Source organism: Rhinopithecus bieti, unplaced genomic scaffold (genome assembly GCF_001698545.2).
Source record: "Rhinopithecus bieti isolate Rb0 unplaced genomic scaffold, ASM169854v2 scaffold_27022, whole genome shotgun sequence".
Taxonomy (NCBI): domain Eukaryota; kingdom Metazoa; phylum Chordata; class Mammalia; order Primates; family Cercopithecidae; genus Rhinopithecus; species Rhinopithecus bieti.
Genome location: NW_016812251.1, coordinates 835,612 through 852,914, shown reverse-complemented (window position 1 = coordinate 852,914; position 17,303 = coordinate 835,612). Strand labels below are relative to the sequence as shown.

The 17,303-nt window shown below is 45.6% G+C and overlaps 1 protein-coding gene across 3 annotated transcripts in view; it reads left to right on the top strand.

Annotated features, from left to right (window-relative positions):
• Positions 1-17,303, top strand: part of THSD4 (thrombospondin type 1 domain containing 4) — a 386,571-nt gene that overhangs the window by 331,005 nt on the left and 38,263 nt on the right. For all 3 annotated transcript variants that reach the window (XM_017895815.1, XM_017895816.1, XM_017895817.1), the window contains 3 exons: positions 3,177-3,352; positions 5,774-5,870; positions 10,894-11,169. In XM_017895815.1, coding sequence (XP_017751304.1) covers positions 3,177-3,352; positions 5,774-5,870; positions 10,894-11,169 — 549 coding nt within the window. The remainder of the gene's footprint in view (positions 1-3,176; positions 3,353-5,773; positions 5,871-10,893; positions 11,170-17,303) is intronic.

Here is a 17,303-nt window from a genome sequence, read left to right as displayed (position 1 = left end):
AACAATTCTTTTTTTTTTTTTGAGACGGAGTCTTGCTCTGTCAGCCAGGTTGGAGTGCAGTGGCTTGATCTCGGCTCACTGCAAGCGCCGCCTCCCAGGTTCATTCTCCTGCCTCAGCCTCCCAAGTAGCTGGGACTACAGGTGCCCACCACCATGCCCGGCTAATTTTTTGTATTTTTAGTAGAGACGGAGTTTCCCCGTGTTAGCCAGGATGGTCTCGATTTCCTGACCTTGTGATCCGCCTGCCTCGGCCTCCCAAAATGCTGGGATTTTGAGCCATCGTTGGTGATCTAATCTACATTCTGAAAACATTCTAGCTGAACAGAAGAGAAACAGGAAGATTAGAAGATATTTTATTAGTCCAGATGAGATCTCATGGTAGCCTGACCCTGGATCATGGCAGTGGACATGAAGAGAGGCGGAGGTGGTTAAATAAAATTTGATAATGGGTTAGATTTCGGGGGATAGGAAGAGAGGAGGTATCCAGGATGATTCCTGGGATTGTGATTACATGGATGGTGGTACCATTTACTGAGATAAGAAACACTGAGGCTGGGGTTGGCTGGGTTCAGCCTTAGACAAGACGTCTGACTGAAGCTGGCAAGGAGGTAATTACATATGAAATTCTAAGGGCAGAGGCAAAGTTTGGCCTGTCGACATAAATTTGTGAGTCATTCGTATACGGTAGTTGAAATCATGGTCCTAGGAAACTGCTCATTAAAGGAATACAGTGCCTGAAGCAGGTCTACTCATTCCTTAAGAAATTCTGATATTTCATAGCCAGGTAGAGAAACATGAGACAGAAAATAAAACAGAAATGAGCAGCCTGAGAGCAGGAGGAAAGCAAGGGGAGTGTGGTGTCCCAGAAGCCAGGGGAAGAGTTTCAGATAGGATGGAATAGTGCCAAGTGCTGCCACGACATCTGAAAAGAAGAGGCCTGGGAAACACCCATTGGATGTAGCCACATGGGGGTCTTGGTGACACTAATTTTAAATTTCCTCAGTGGAATGATAGGGGCAGGAGCCAGATTGGAGATTGTTAAGGAATTAGTGGGAAGTGAGAAAATGGTAGATATTGTATGGACCACTGCTGGGCTCCCCCTGCAGACTCCACACTGGGCTGGCTGGTGCCATGGATGCAGGGAGGGCAAAGCTGCAGACATTTCACTACTGAGTTACAAGATCAATTCAGCTTATTGAGTGGCAAAAAAGGGTCAAGGGTAGAAAATGAGGAAGAATAGATTTGGGGCTAGTCTTTATGAAGAGCCACACTTCTTCAAAAGTGATCCGGCTGGGCGCAGTGGCTCACACCTGTAATCCCAGCACTTTGGGAGGCTGAGGCGGGCAGATCATCTGAGGTCAGGAGTTCAAGACCGGCCTGACCAACATGGTGAAATCCCGTCTCTACTAAAATATAAAAATTAGCAGAGCGTGGTGGCGGGTGCCTGTAATCTTAGCTACTCGGGAGGCTGAGGCAGGAGAATCGCTTGAACCTGGGAGGCGGAGGTTGCAGTGAGCTGAGATCACACCATTGCACTCCAGCCTGGGCAACAAGAGTGAAACTCCATCTCAAAAAACAAAGGACCTTCTCTAAACCAGTCCTCCATTGGCTTGTGGGTTTCCAGGTGCCAAGGGTAGCTGAAAAAGTTCTATTTCCAGATGCCACCCTTTCTTCTCCTGGGAACTCCAACACCTTGTTCCTTGCCCCCTTCTCCTTTCATACCACCTTCGTGAATACAGACTCGAAATCACAGGTCTGACCCCAATGGGCCTCATGAACTTGAACAAGTTCCCTCCCATCTCTGAGCCACTCTAAAAAATGGGGATTATAACATCTGCTCTTCAATGTTGTGATGATTAAATTTGACAGTGCATGTGGGGTATCTAACACTACCCACAGCCTCAGATGCTCAGGAAGTCAGAAAGGTCATAGAAATGAATGAAGCTGACCAGGTAAGGAGAAAATCATGTGACCCTCTTGGCTTTAGCTTTGCCACTTGTACTAGACATGTAAGTAGAGAGAATTATAAGAAAAATTCTGGGCCAGGTACAGTGACTAACACCTGTAATCCCAGCACTTTGGGAGGCTGAGGCAGGCGGATCGCTTGAGCTCAGGAGTTTGAGACCAGCCTGGGCAACATGGCAAAACCCCATCTCTTAAAAAAAAATTAATAATAATAATAATATATATATATATATCACACGTCTCATATATATATATATATATATATATAACACACACACACACACACACACACACACACACAGATTAGCCAGGTGTGTTGCGTGCCTGTAGTCCCAGCTACTCAGAAGGCTGAAGCAGGAGGATTCCTTGAGCCCAGGAGGTTGAGGCTGCACTGAGCCAGGATGACACCACTGCACTCCAGCCTGTGTGATAGAGCAAGACCCTGTCTCAAAAAAAAGGTGGGGTGGGGGGGAGAAAAAATTGGATAAGAAAAAGAACAATGGAAGTATGATAAATGATATAAATCACCCATATTCACAAATAAAGGGGTAAAAAACTGAGACTTAGCCTCAGTGTTGGGGGGCAACAGGGAGGGGTGAGGACTGGGGCAAATCAGAGCATGTAGGGCCCATCAGAGAGGAGCAGCCATCCTGGGCTCCAGCCGATTACTGCAACAAGGGAGTGTGAAGCCAATGTTAACATGTCTTCCTGGTTTATAAGAGAAGCCAGAACTCTAAATTTTTTTATGTAAAATATTTCAATTCTTAAATTTGGGCTCAGTTATTTTTTTTAATAACACCAGAGAAGCCAAACTAAACCCATCTATGGGCCAAAATCAGCTCGTGGGCTGCCAATCTGCAACCTCTCACCTAAATAATGGTATATAATATAAATCCGTTTCCCTTCCCCCCTTTTTTCTCTTCCTCCTCTTTCTCCTTTCCCTCCCAGCTTCCACATCCTTTTCACCTAAGCAGCCCCCACCCTGCATTTCTATACTAAGTCCAAGTGATAGAAGGGATTAGAGTGGGTTGAAGAAGTGATGAAGCCCAAGGCAATGTCATCTAGATGCCTAATGGTGCCCCAGGGCCTGGCACATAGTGGATCCTAACAAAAACCTTGATGAATGAAGAAGCCAGAAACTAGGGGAGTCAGTTCTGTTTCTTGTGCACACCCTGGGCTTACCCGAAGAACTGTCTCATTTTTCTCAACAGCCTTGCGAAGTCGTTCTGGACGCTCCATCATCAATGGGAACTGGGCAATTGATCGACCAGGAAAATACGAGGGCGGAGGGACCATGTTCACCTACAAGCGTCCAAATGAGATTTCGAGCACTGCTGGAGAGTCCTTTTTGGCCGAAGGTCCCACCAATGAGATCTTGGATGTCTACGTGAGTTTGGATGTTTCTGGACTGTTCTTTGGATTTTGAATCTTGTCACTTCAAAGGAACATACTCTGAACAAATAAGCAACAAATCATTGCCCATATTCAGTAAAAACCCTTTGAGCAGAGTCTGTTGGAGGCACCCCTTGAATGCTTGGCATTTATCTTTGCCTTTACTTCTGAATGGGCCTAGCTCATAGAAACCTCCAGCTCCCCCAGATGCTTGTTACCTTCGGAGTTTATTGACCCAGTAAAACCAACTTTACTTGTTGAACCAAATCAGAGGCAAAACATGCCCTTTATTCCATGAGCATTGGATCTCCTCCAGGCACTTTCCTTATAATGCTAATTTGGCATGTTTTCTTTTTATGGCAAAAGAAAGCAAGAGCCTAAAGGAAGGCAGGACCGCTCCCAGCTCCCAGCCCTGTTCAAACTCTGAGAGCAAATGAAGAAAGGAGAGCTCCAGAGCCCTCCAGATGAAACAATAAAGCTCAGAGTCACAGTACAGAGGTTTACTAGAAGCTCCCTGCTTCATAGAAGACAAAACCTTAATTTATTTTATGTGAAACTGAAACATTAAATTGCTCAAGAGTTTTAAATGGTCTTTATGTTTAAGGAAACCACTAGAATCCAGTCTTCTTAAAAGATCAGGAAATAAAGGGTGATAAGAAATAAAAACTTGAAATAACATTTGGATAAAAAGAATGAGATCACCCATGAGTATACACATTCTTTCTGTCCCCAAAGCAAAGCTGATTAACATATTTGCTGTGTCAGAATTTTAGAAATATTATTAATTGCATTGTCATTACTTCTCCACCTACACAGGGTTCTATGTCCTTTCCTCTTGGGCCTAGTGGATTTGAAATTACAAAGGAAGTCTTGTTGTAGATTTTGGATTTTTTTTTTTTTTTAGACTGTCCAGTTGGTTGGTTGACTGCGAATCCATTTCAAATGGCATCAGAGGTAAAAATTCAGGTTGTTAAAGGCCTACCATGGGTGGTCTAGGAATGGAAGCCAACAGCAATTTCATAAACGGGACAAGGTTTTGCACTGGCAGAATGCTCAGGCAGAAGAGGCACCGGAGAGGGAGGGAGTATTTCCAGCTGCAGACCGAGAGGAAGATTGTGTGAAAAGGGAGTAAGGGGATGAGGGATACACAGCAGGAACCTGAGGTCACACAACTGTGTCCCTCGGGATTCGGTGCCCACCTCCATGTTTCTGCAACGCCGATGGTTTGATATTGGTTCTTGGGTAGGAGAATCCCAGGGGTTTTCAGGTCTGCCTTCCTGTGGGTGACTTATAAAATGAAGACCCATTTCGTCAGTAGGGAGTGGGTAAGAGGAAGTGGGTAAGGGAGTGCTAAACAGGAAGAACAGACACAGGACCCACTATGCAGGAGAGACTCAGAGATGCTTCTAGCTGGAAAGGATCTTTGAGAGCGACATGATTCTAACCTCTTCCTTTCCCAAGGAGGAAATCCAAAACTGCGGGGCAAAGGGGCTCGCTCTAGGTTACACAGCTGGTCAGCAGGAGAGCTGCTTTGTAAAGCAGCGGAGACAGAGACATCAAACCTGACCGTGGCTCCTTGCACAGCTCATATTTACACTGTGGGTTCTCATTCTGCTGCTCGGTTTAGCCCACCACCCTGCTTCCCATCAGGAAAGCCATGGGCAGCAAGGACTGTGTGCTCAAAATCCGATAAGGAGGGACGTTTTCTGTTGGGCCATGCTCATTTAATAAGTTTTCAGCCCAGTTAATGTTCAGCTGCTGACTTCCACAGCCCTATGTAGATTCCTGCTTGCTGTCCTATTTTTGTCATCATTCCTAAGAGGTATGACCCAGCAAGATTTGGGTCCCTTCTACCTGCTTTCCTGACCCCATTTCTTTGTGTTTCTGGGGCTTTCCGTGAATGAGAGGGACAGACCTGGGGGCCAGCCTCACCAGCCAGGTCAAGAACTTTGAAGGAACCTGAAGGATCCCGGGGTGACTCTGTCCAGAAGGTCTGCTGCTTATTTGCATGACTTTATCGCGCCACCTAGTGTTAAAACAGGTCTCCTGCAATGTACACGTATTTATCTGTGTTGGACGTTTCGAGAGCACTGAGCAAAATCTAAGGACAGAAAGGTTCTGCTACCATTGTTCCATCTTCTCCTTTGGAGTTTAGAAAGTCTTGACTCTTAGGTTGCTTTTCTTCTGATTTGCTCAGCCTAAGTTCTTCATTCTTCAAAAGTAAATGATAAAAAGCCATCTGGAAATAACTTCGTTTAATCTGCCACAGGTTCACTGATGTTACTAGATGCGTTACTAGAGTGAACCAAAACAGTCATTTATCAGTAGTTCTGCAAATGCCACTGAAACCCAAGCCAGCAGGAGAAGCGGTGTGAGTACGTGCCAAGTGCAGTAACACTGATTTTTGTGTCAGCAGATGATACACCAGCAGCCAAACCCAGGCGTGCACTACGAGTACGTGATCATGGGGACCAACGCCATCAGCCCCCAGGTGCCACCCCACAGGAGACCAGGTAGAATCCCTTGTCTTGTGGCCAGAGACTCTGGTCATTTCCTTGTAAGCCTTCTCTCTCTCTCAATTCTTGTGCATCCAACACAGAGAAAATCCAGGGACGCATATTTCAAAGCCAAGGGGCCTTGACATTGGAGCAGGCTCCACCGTTTGTCTGAGCCTTGGAACTGTTTCATTTACTCTATTCAAAAATGGCATGAGCATCCTGGGTCTGCCCTGCCGGTTCAACATTTGAAATGCTTTATACTAGTTTCCAGGCCAGGCAAGGGGGCTCATGCCTGTAATCCTAGCACTTTGGGATCTAGCAGATGGACCGCTTGGACCCGGGGGTTCGAGACCAGCCTGGTTTTGTAGAAACCCCTGTCTCCACAAAAAAAAATACAGAAATGAGCCAGACATGGTGGTGTGTGCCTACCATCCCAGCTACTCAGGAGGCTGAGGTGGGAGAATCATCTGAGCCCAAGGAGGTTGGGGCTGCAGTGAGCTGTGATCGCACCACTGCACTCCAGCCTGGACGACAGAGTGAGACCCTATCTCAAAATTAAGAAAAAACAATTCACATTTACTCTCTTAAAGTTCTGGAGGTTAGAAGTATGAAATGGGTTTCACTTGGACAAAATGAAGGTGTCATCAGGGCCATTCTCTCTCCGGAGGCTCTAGGAGAGAACCCACTTCCTTGCCTTTTCCAACTTCTAGGAGCCATTTGCCTTCCTTGGTTTCACCTTCAAAGCCATCAGGGTGGCACTTTCAGATCTCTCTCTGACCCTGGCCTCATCACATCTCCTCTCTGACTCTCATCTTCCTCTCTCTTTCCTTTATAAGGACCCTTGAGATTATACTGGGCCCACCCAAGTCATCCAGGATAATCTCTCCTTCTCAAAATCTATAATTTAGTCTCACCTGCAAAGTCCCTTTTTGCTATGTAAGGTAGTATGTTCACAGATTCCAGGGACTGGGATGTGGACATCTTTAGGGGGCCATTATCTGTCTACTGTATGCCTTTTCTCTTGGTTCCCCTTTTGTTTCTGTTAATAATACTTTGACCTATAAGACAAGAATAATGAGTTCACACCTAGCAATCCATGTTGAGTCTTCCTGGTGGGCTCTGCTTATGGACAGAGCGGGCAGCTTTCTCTCAGCTGGCACTGGGCATGGGACTGCTCTCTGAGTCTGCAGACATTTCTCTACCAGAGGATGATGGAGCCCACCACCCAAATGCAGACAGTCTTTTCCTTCCTTAAAATAGGAAGGTCTGCGGAAGTATTCATGGTAATTATACCTCACACACACTGAGTCCTTGCTGTGTGCAAGGGCTTAGAAACTGCTGTGCTGAGCACTTTGCATAGATTCGTTCTTTGAATTCTCATGACAGAGGGAGGTACTTGGAGGGAAGTACTATTATTAGCCTTATTTTAAAAGTAAGGAAATGGAAGCTTAGGTAGAGTAAGTTGATAACTGTCCTGGTCCCACACCTGGGCAGTGACCTGAGGAGGGCCCGTGTGACCATACTTTGTGCTTGTTATATGGCTGAGACGTTACTTGGTCCAATCCCTATCCTAGAAGAAAATAAAGGTACAGATGCCAAACCTGCCCATCCAAAGTTCAGGGATAACCAGGTTATCTGATTGCTACAGACTGGGGAGGACAACAGCCGGTGCGTCCCCAGCACATGGGGTGGGTCTGTTGTCCAAACTCCAAGTCAGCAAAGTGTGCAACAGAAAATTTTTATGTCATGTCCAGAAGCAATCCACAGTTTGAGAAACCAAGTTTGGATAAGATTTCTGGGGTCTGGTTTGCTGGTTTACAGGGATAAGATTGCTGGTTTACAGGGATAACCGGACAGACTATTTGAGATCTATCAGGATGATGATGATTTCTGTCAGACCTGATGGGTCTCAGCTCATGAATAGCATGGGGGTTCTGGGATCAGCTCCGTGGGACAGGGCAGGTCTAGAGGGGTCACCTGTAAAAAGTTAGTAAGCAGGGGCATTGTGACCAGGCTTCCTCTTCCATGTCACTGGAGTCCAGAGGCAGAGTTGGAATCTAGCTCTACACCTTCTTGCTGTGTACCCTCAGGTGAGTCAGCAACCTCTCTGATTCCCAGTGTACAAAATAGAAGAAAAACCCTACAAGGTGGTTTTTGGCACAGGAGAGGACATGGTAAGAGACTGAATAAATTTGTTGTCCATCCTCGCGTAGAGCCCAGAACAAGGCACTGAAAAGACTTTTTAAATTTTTTGTCCAACAACATCTTGGACAGTTCTCATTTATATCAACATACCAGGTCCTGATTTTGTTGGTCATATTTGCATGTCATATTTGAAGCCATGAAGCATAATAGCCAACTAAGTAAGAAAGCCCTGGCAAAAAGCTGAGAGGCCTGGTGTGGTGGATCACGCCTGTGATCCCAGCACTTTGGGAAGCTGAGATGGGCAGATTGCTTGAGCCCAGGAGTTCGAGACCAGCCTGGACGTATGGCGAAACCCCATCTCTGCTAAAAGTACACAAAGTAGCTGGATGTAGTGGCACTCACCTGTAATCCCAGGTACTCAAGAGACTGAGACACAAGAATCACTTGAACCTGGGAGACACAGGGTGCAGTGAGCCTTCTGCACTCCAGCCTGGGTGACAGAGTGAGACTGTCTCAAAAAAAAAAAAAGTGCTGAGAAAGCCCTAATTATTGTCGGTGTTGTTGCTGTTATTGCTGAAATGGGATCTTGCGATGTTACCCTGGCTGATCTTCAACTGCTGGGCTCAAGCAATCCTCCCACCTCAGCCTCCCAAAATGTTGGGATTACAGGCATGAGCCACCTCACCCACCTGCCTTGTAGTTGTTTTTTTTTTTTTTTTTGAGATGGAGTCTTGCTCTGTCACCCAGGCTGGAGTGCAGTGGCTCGATCTCGGCTCACTACAAGCTCTGCCTCCTGGGTTTACGCCATTCTCCTGCCTCAGCCTCCCAAGTAGCTGGGACTACAGGCGCCCGCCACCACGCCCGGCTATTTTGTATTTTTAGTAGAAACGGGGTTTCACTGTGTTATCCAGGACAGTCTTGATCTCCTGACCTTGTGATCCACCCACCTCGGCCTCTGAAAGTGCTGGGATTACAGGTGTGAGCCACTGCGCCCGGCCACCCCCTTGTAGTTTTAACTTGTTCTACAGTAACCCTAGAATTTGCCTCCTTATTTTGTATTAAAATGATACATACTTGAACAATATTCAGTCAAAATAGAAATATATACAGTCAAAAGCAACTGCCACATAATTGCCAAAACTTGGAAGCCACCAAGAAGTCCTTCAATAGGTGGATAGGTAAAAACTAATGGAATATTATTTAGGGCTAAAAATAAATGAGCCATCATCACGTCACAAAGAGACATGGAGAAACCTTCCATGCATATTACTAAATGAAAGAGGCCAATCTGAAAAGACTACCTATTGTTTGATTCCAACTATATGACATTCTAGAAAAGTTAAAACTATGGAGACAGCAAAAAGATCAGTGGTTGCCAGGGGCTGGGAGGACAGAGGGATGGACAGGTGGAACACAGAGGATTTCAGGGCAGTGACTCTACTCTGTGTGATACTACACTGGCGGATGCCTGTCACTGTGCTCTTGTCCAGACCCACAGAGTGTGCACCCCCAGGTGTGAACCCTCGTATGGACTGTGAACTCTAAACGATAATGACGTGTCCGTGTAGGGTCATCAGTCACACATGTACCACTCTTATATGGGATGATGGTAGTTAGGGACCCTGTGCCTGTGTGGTGGGAGGAGGTGTATGGGAACTCTGTTCTTTCTACTCACTTTTGCTGTGAACCTAAAACTGTTCTAAAAAAATAGTCTATTAAAAAAAAAAAATGAACAGCTCCCAACCCCGTGCCCTTCCCAGAGGGAGTCTAACCCTTTGGTGGGATTTTGCCTAGCCCTTTTCTATGCATACACAAACATGTTTCCAGTCATTAGAATCATCATCTACAATCTCAGAAGTGCAAGGAACATTGCATATTATTATTTTCCATGAGTCAATTTAAATCTGACCTCAACTTCACCCTTGTTTGAAACCGGTAGATAATTCAATCGCAGTCTGCTTGGGGGTTACACACACACACACACACACACACACACACACACACACATTCTCACTCCAGATATAAGGAAAGATCTAGAGTCTTAGACAAGCCAAAGTATTGGCTGGACCCCCCGGTGGTCTGTCCGTACTGATTCCGCTGAGGTGCCACCAGGAGCTGCCTCATGGGGCCTTCAGGTTAGGGCTCTGCTCCTTCCAACCTGCATGAGGGGCACAGGAAGCTGGTGAGGCTGGCAGCCAGGCCCCCTCTCCCACTGCAAGTGTGGCTTCCTCCTGGGACACTGGACATTGGTACACCTAAGGATCCATGTCACTCAGGAAACCCAAGACTCCAGACTCCTACCTCTCCTCCACCTTGAAAACCTCTCTCTCTTTTTTTTCTCCCTCTCGCTCACTAACTCTCTGTCTCTGTCTCTCTCTCTGTCTATCCCTCTCTGACTCTCTGATAATGCCAGATTGCCCTCCAAAACCATGCGTCTATTTGCAGGCTCATCCATAGTGACTGGAAGTGTATTTTCCTGCACCTTCAACAGGAGTTAAGGGATTTAAGGGTTTCCAAACTTTCCAATCTTTGGTGTTGGATAAATAGAGGTGGTGGTGGTGTTCTTTTCATATGTATTTATGGAGTTAGGAGTAAAGTTGAGGATTTTTGCATGGGTTTTAGCTGTTTGTGTTTCTTTTTATGTGAACTGTCTGTGGCTCACAACTACTATTCCTACTGCAACGTTCATCTTTGTCTTATTGATTTTCAAAAGTGCTTTGCATGTGACGGAAAGCACTAGCGGGTGTCCGCTTATTTTAAACAGATGTGCTTATGTGCTGTGACTTAGAAATGATGTCATGCTACATAGCGTCTAATGTCGAAGCAGTTTCCTCTTTACAACCCAGGGTCTAAACTGATCCTGATTCTGTGTGTGCACGCTCACCTCTTCTAGGGGACCCCTTCAATGGCCAGTTGGTGACAGAAGGCAGGAGCCAGGAGGAGGGAGAAGAGAAAGGGAGGAACGAGGAGAAGGAAGACCTGCGTGGGGAGGCCCCTGAGATGTTCACCTCAGAATCGGCACAGACCTTCCCAGTCAGGCATCCGGACAGATTTTCTCCCCGTCGACCAGACAACTTGGTGCCACCAGCACCGCAGCTCCCACGGCGCAGCCGGGATCACAACTGGAAGCAGCTTGGGACGACAGAATGCTCCACGACCTGTGGGAAGGGTGAGCCTGTGTGGGGGACGTGTGGATCCCTGCAGAACCCTAAGCAAGGAGTGTGTGGGTGGCCCAAGGCAGTGGTCCCTGGCTTTTTTGGCACCAGGGACTGGTTTTGTGGAAGACGATTTTCCATGGATGGTGGCGGGGTGGGGGGGATGGTTTCAGGATGAAACTGCCCTATCGCAGATCATCAGGCGTTGCAGTCTCATAAGGAGTGCACAACCTAGATCCCTTGCCCGCACAGTTCCCAATAGGGTTCACGCTCCTATGAGAATGTAACGCCACCACTGATCTCGCCCACCCACCGGTCACCTCCTGCTGTGCGACCTGGTTCCTAACAGGCCATGGACTGGTACCGACTGGGGGCCCCTGGCCCAAGGGACATGGCAAAGCCTCAGCTCTGTGAGCCTGTCTGTGAGATGGCTGACGGGTGTGACGGATTGTGTTGGGCCCCCAAGACCACCCTCAGGCTTACTGATTGGCTCAAAGGACTTACAAGGCCCAGAAGAGCTGTTACAATTCATCACAGTCAAAGGACAGGGATTCGAGTTAATAAAGGAAAAGGCGCATTGAAAAAGTCCAGGAGATGCCAGGCGCCAACTTCCAGGTGTCCCCTCCAGCAGAGTCACACAGGGATGCACTTAATTCTCTCAGAAACGATGTAACTCAGAGACTGAGAACACATGCCAAGTACTGCCAACCAGAGATGCTCATCCGAGCTTTGGTGTCCAGGTTTTTACCGGGGTCTCTCATCTAGGTATGCAAGCTCCCACATGAGTGACACTAGCTACTCTCCCTTTACCACCCCAGAAGCCAAACCAATACCACGGGGCCCAAGACCTCAGGCATAAAAGAACTCTTATCAGGTGGCATATTCCAAAGACTTAGAGGTTCTCTCTCAGGAGCTGGTCAAGGGCCTGTCTTTGGCATATGCAGGGTTTGAGCAACTCAGGCCTGCTGCGCACATATATTCATTAATAAACAGAATACACTCATATACTTCAAGATCTAAAATTTAATCTCCAAGTCAGGGTTGTGGAAGACTTACACAAATCCCAGCTGAAACTCATTCTCAAATCTCAGGATTTCAGGAAAAAAAAAAAAAAAAGCATACTTTGGGGGCTTGGCATGTTAGTTAGCTGACTTTTGCACTGACCAGCACTCACAACTGCCATACTATCCCAGTAAAATCCCAAGCCTGTATTCATCCATTATTCCAACCTGATCAGCTAGGACCACCAAGGACAAACCTGAAGCCCAACAGAGTCAGCTTTATTGACCCCTCACAACAAGGGAGTCCACACAGCAGGGGAAGCATGGGGTGTCTCTCCAAACAAAAGAAAACATAGAGTTGTAGGATTTGGAAGAAGGATACAGTTTAGGTGAAATTTAAATAAAGCAGGGTTGTCATAGGCTGAAAGCAAAACATGGCAGTGTTACAGGGGTCACATCAGGATGATGACGTGGACCCAGGGTCCCGTTTCCTTGAAAACTCTGAAGTTAAGATAGATGTGGAATGTGGTGTCCAGAAACCCTTTATCTGACATTCCAGACCAGGTTGATTTCCAGGTTGAAAATCAGTGCTGCTTCTGTTTCAAGCTGACTTGTTGCAAAGATACACCTATGAACTGTGTAGTTATAATTTCCTTCATATATATGATAATGGCCTCCTGTTTGTAGTAAAGTCCTGTTTGATCCCCTGAAACAGCTGTTCTTTGAGGGGAGGGAGGTTGCTAAAGAAACAGGAAGACTGTATCCCCCAGGAATCTCCACAAACTGGGGAACTGTGTGATATCCCAGAGCGTTGGTTTGGGGTGGTTTTTTTTTCTTTTCTTTTCTTTTCTTTTCTTTTTTCTTTTCTTTTCTCTTGGTACTTGTATCTAAGAGTACAAAGTCTGGAACGTCTCACAAAATTAGCACACTGAAAAATCTCTCATGACAACTTCTAACGTTTTTATCTTTTTCATAAGAGCGTTGACTTAGTGGCTTTTGAGACTAGAATTTAGGTCTTCGGTTCTTCTTGGGGGCTGGAGCTTTTCGTGCCTGGAACCTCTGCGATTCCATAATGATTTGGTAACTGGAGTGTTGATTTATAGAGGTTTTATTGTGCAAATTTTATTATGCTCATGCTTAATAAATGTGCAAAGAATTTGGACTGTAGATTCATTGGACCAACTTCTTTTATATACTTTGTGAGGAAAAATTAAATGCCTATAAAATATGTCTTGACAGAGGCAGAAAGCTAGAAATATTTCTGCATTAAGGCCAAAACCATTTTGGTGAGACTCCATGATATTATAGAGGTAAGCAGTATGTGACGTAAATGATATAGGAGCCCAAGATAAAAATGTATTATTATTGAAATATTCTACCTTTAGGTAATGGTGTGATGCCCATCAAAGGACCCAGATACACTCAGAACTAGGTGAAAACAGGGAAAGTCATTAAAAGGATAAAAATTGTCATTGTGTGGTTTTCTACCAAGGGTGCCATGTGGAGAAGATTCTCTGTCACCCTGTCCAGAGCCCATAAGGCCTTGCGTTGTGAGCAAGATGAGATGAAGGCAAACGCATGTGCTGGTTCCCTGTGCGTCCTCCAGATGCTCCCACGATCTCTCTAATGGAGCGAACTCATAACCAAACATTCCAGTTTTTGTCCCCACAATCCATCCCCAGCTGTGTGATCCACACTGAGGTATGGAGTTGAAATTTAAATAAAGTGAGGTTTTGATAGGCTGAAAGCAACACATAACTGTTACTACCTCACTATATGCTAGTATCCCTCCCTTACGACACTCTGGTATCTGGCCAGCAAAGTCCTGCTCATACTCCAAGCTCTGAGACCGCCTCCTCTGCAAACCTTCCTGATTCTGCAAAGAACAGGTAGACACTTCATCCTTGGGACCTCACAACAATTCAGGACACATTTCTGTCCCAGCCCTGCTTGGCTTGGCTGTCTCCACGAGTATACACTTTGCAGCCTCTGCACCCGGCATCACAGCGAGCACATAGTAGGCACTCCTGTGTTTTTTGAAAAAATGAATATATCATCACCACATTTCAAATGTGGAATATATGAGCTACTAGAAAAGACATAAGGGTAGATTTTACATCTTTATTGTATCCTAGATATACAAGTCTATTATTGCCTTTGCCCCATGTTCTGTCAACATAGCATAAAGAATGTGGATTTACCTTTCAGAAACTGAATAAGCGGCTGGGCATGGTGACTCCCACCTGTAATCGAAGCATTTTGGGAGGCCAAGGCAGGTGTATCACTTGAGGTCTGGAGTTCAAGACCAGCCAGCCACCATGGCAAAACCCTGTCTTTACCAAAAATACAAAAATTAGCCGGTCATGGTGATACATATATGTAATCCCAGCTACTCAGGAGGCTGAGGCAGAACAATTGCTTGAACCCAGGAGGTGGAGGTTGCAGTGAGCCAAGATCATGCCGCTGCACTCCAGCCTGGGTGACAGAGCAAGACTCTGTCCAAAAATATATATATATTTTTTTCTCTAGATTTCCATATGATTTTGTTTCATCTTCTGTCCTTTGCATTGCTGAAACACACACACACACACAGATTCACAAGAGTGTGAGGTATTGGACTGAGCATGCACAAGACCCATTTTCGGTATTTAGCCCATATGCACCCATGTGTGCATGTACACACACACACACACACACACACACTCAGCATCTGCCACTCAGAAGGTCTGAGGCAACATGTCTATCTCTTCTTCACCCAGTAAATGGTACCAGTTCTCAGGCCCAAGAGATACTGAAGAGGTGCCTTGGAAATAAAGCAAACAATAGGGACACGTTGTTTCCCATCTCTCCCTTCTCTGGCAATCCTAGTTCCTTTTTCTTTCATGTGACAAGTGGCATTGCCCCATGGAGGCCTCTCCTTTGCTCTCTCCCAGGCGGTGATGGCACCAGACATGCAGGGTAGGTGAGGCAATGTAGAGGCACAGATATGGAGCTCATCTAATGGTCATCAGCAGTCATAGCAAGTGACCAGGAAATCCCAAGCCTCCCAGCAATGTCCAAGTCACTTATGCACAGAATAAGTCCTTTCCCATTGTGATCCCATTATGTATTTTCACACATACCCTCGTTCAAACCCTTCTCCAGTCCTTCCTGGTGGAGCTATCCACACCACACATTTCTGTGCTTTTCATGGTCGAATTTCCCTTTGTCTAAGTGCTTCCAGCATCATATCACCATCTCAGGGAAGGGCCCCATTGCTGGCATCCAAGAGTGGTCCATACTCACACAGCCATTGATCAGGCCTCTGTCAAACTCTTTGCTTGTTTCATTTGATTCCTAGAGTTCCAAGTCTGGAGTCATTTAATTTTTTCTTGTTCTTTATTTTGTCTCTCTTCCATAATGTCCCACTGACCTCTACACTAGCCCCTGAATTCACTGACCTCATTTATTATCTGCTAATTACCCATGTACAGTTCCCCCCTTCAACATGACATATTTCTATTTTGATCAACATGTCCGCATATAAGGCAACTGAACTGATCCCGGATATTTTTCCTGCTGCCTGAAGCCCAGCCAACTCCTGACCTCACCACCTTGTTCCTGCTTGCTAGCAAGTAGAGGAATAATTGAATTGCAATCGTGAACAATGGGAGGTGGCCAGGTGCTGTCTCCCTTTCTAAAGATATTAAAACTGACCCAAAGAAAGAAACCACTGCAGTCACTAGACTCAAGAATTGTAGATATGGGCCAGGCACAGTGGCCTACACCTGTAATCCCAGCACTTTGGGAGGCCGAGGTGGGCAAATCACCTGACGACAGGAGTTTAAGACAAGCCTGAACAACATGGCTAAACTGCGTCTCTACTAAAAATACAAAAATTAGCAGGGCGCAGTGGCAGACACCTGTAATCCCAGCTACTTGCGAGACTGAAGCAGAAGAATCGCTTGAACCCGGGAGGTGGAGGTTGTGGTGAGCAGAGATTGTGCCATTGCACTCCGGCCTGGTGACAGAGCGAAACTCCGTCTCAAAAAAATAAAAAAAGATTTGTAGATCTGGCATTTTCCCACCTTCAGAGAGCCAGAGGGCCTCTGAGTTCATTTCCATGGAACTGGACCATGGACGATGTCCATAAACGCCATAAAATGTCAAGGGAAGACAAGCAGCAGCCAGATGCTAGACAACCCCAGCAGGACCCATCTTCCCAAGACATAGAACCTTCCTATGGTAGCCTGTATCCTTTTGATTAAAAGAATTTGATTTCTCCCTTATTTGAGTGCCAAGTGGTTGAGATAGTTCCTTTTGCTTTCCTATCCACAAACATCTAAGTGGAAAAGCTAAACCCACATGGTCTGAAGGAAAAGGAATAGGCTAAATAAGATCTTTACTTAATCCCTTAATAGCTGAGCCCCACTGCAAGCTGTGAACCTTGTATTCACCTTTATAACTGCACAGTGTACTTAATGTTTGTTGAATTTAATTAAAAATCTGTTCTATTTAATGGAAGGAGATCTGTAGCTGGACAAACTTTAATTCCATAAAAGTTTTGCGTCCCATTAACTTTACAGTCAGTACTGCCTTTTACTCAGCCAATAATTGTGCTTAATTGGAACGTTATTTTAAATAATGGTCTCAAGTTATAGCCACACTGTAAATTTTTACTGCCAGGGTAATTTAAACAAATGATTGTTTCAGATTCAACACTGTCTTGCAAACTGTCAAGTTTCTTACTACCCTCTGGCTCAGTGTGTCATACAAGATAAGCTTGAAAAAACACTGAAACAGTTTCATGACTGATGAAATATTGAGACGTTTATGTTAAAAGATACCCCCTATGTTGCAGTTAAAATTGTAAGGAGTTGGAGCTTCAGAAAGTATGAATGCCTGGCCAATTAGCAACAGAGATAAGACAGAGTTGTAGAATAAAGTACAGCATTCTTCCCGGCAGGAGTTGTATACTGGCCTGGACTGTGGGGAAGACAGTTATTTGTGAAGAAGGATCTTCCAGTGGTTTGTTCAGACGTCAGGTTCAGAGGTTACATGTCTCACGTTATAAACGTCCATTAGTAATAGCTCAGTGTTGCCACCAGGTGGCAGCAGAGAGAAGAAGGCAGAAATGAATGAGCTTTTTTTTTTTTTTTTTTTTTTTT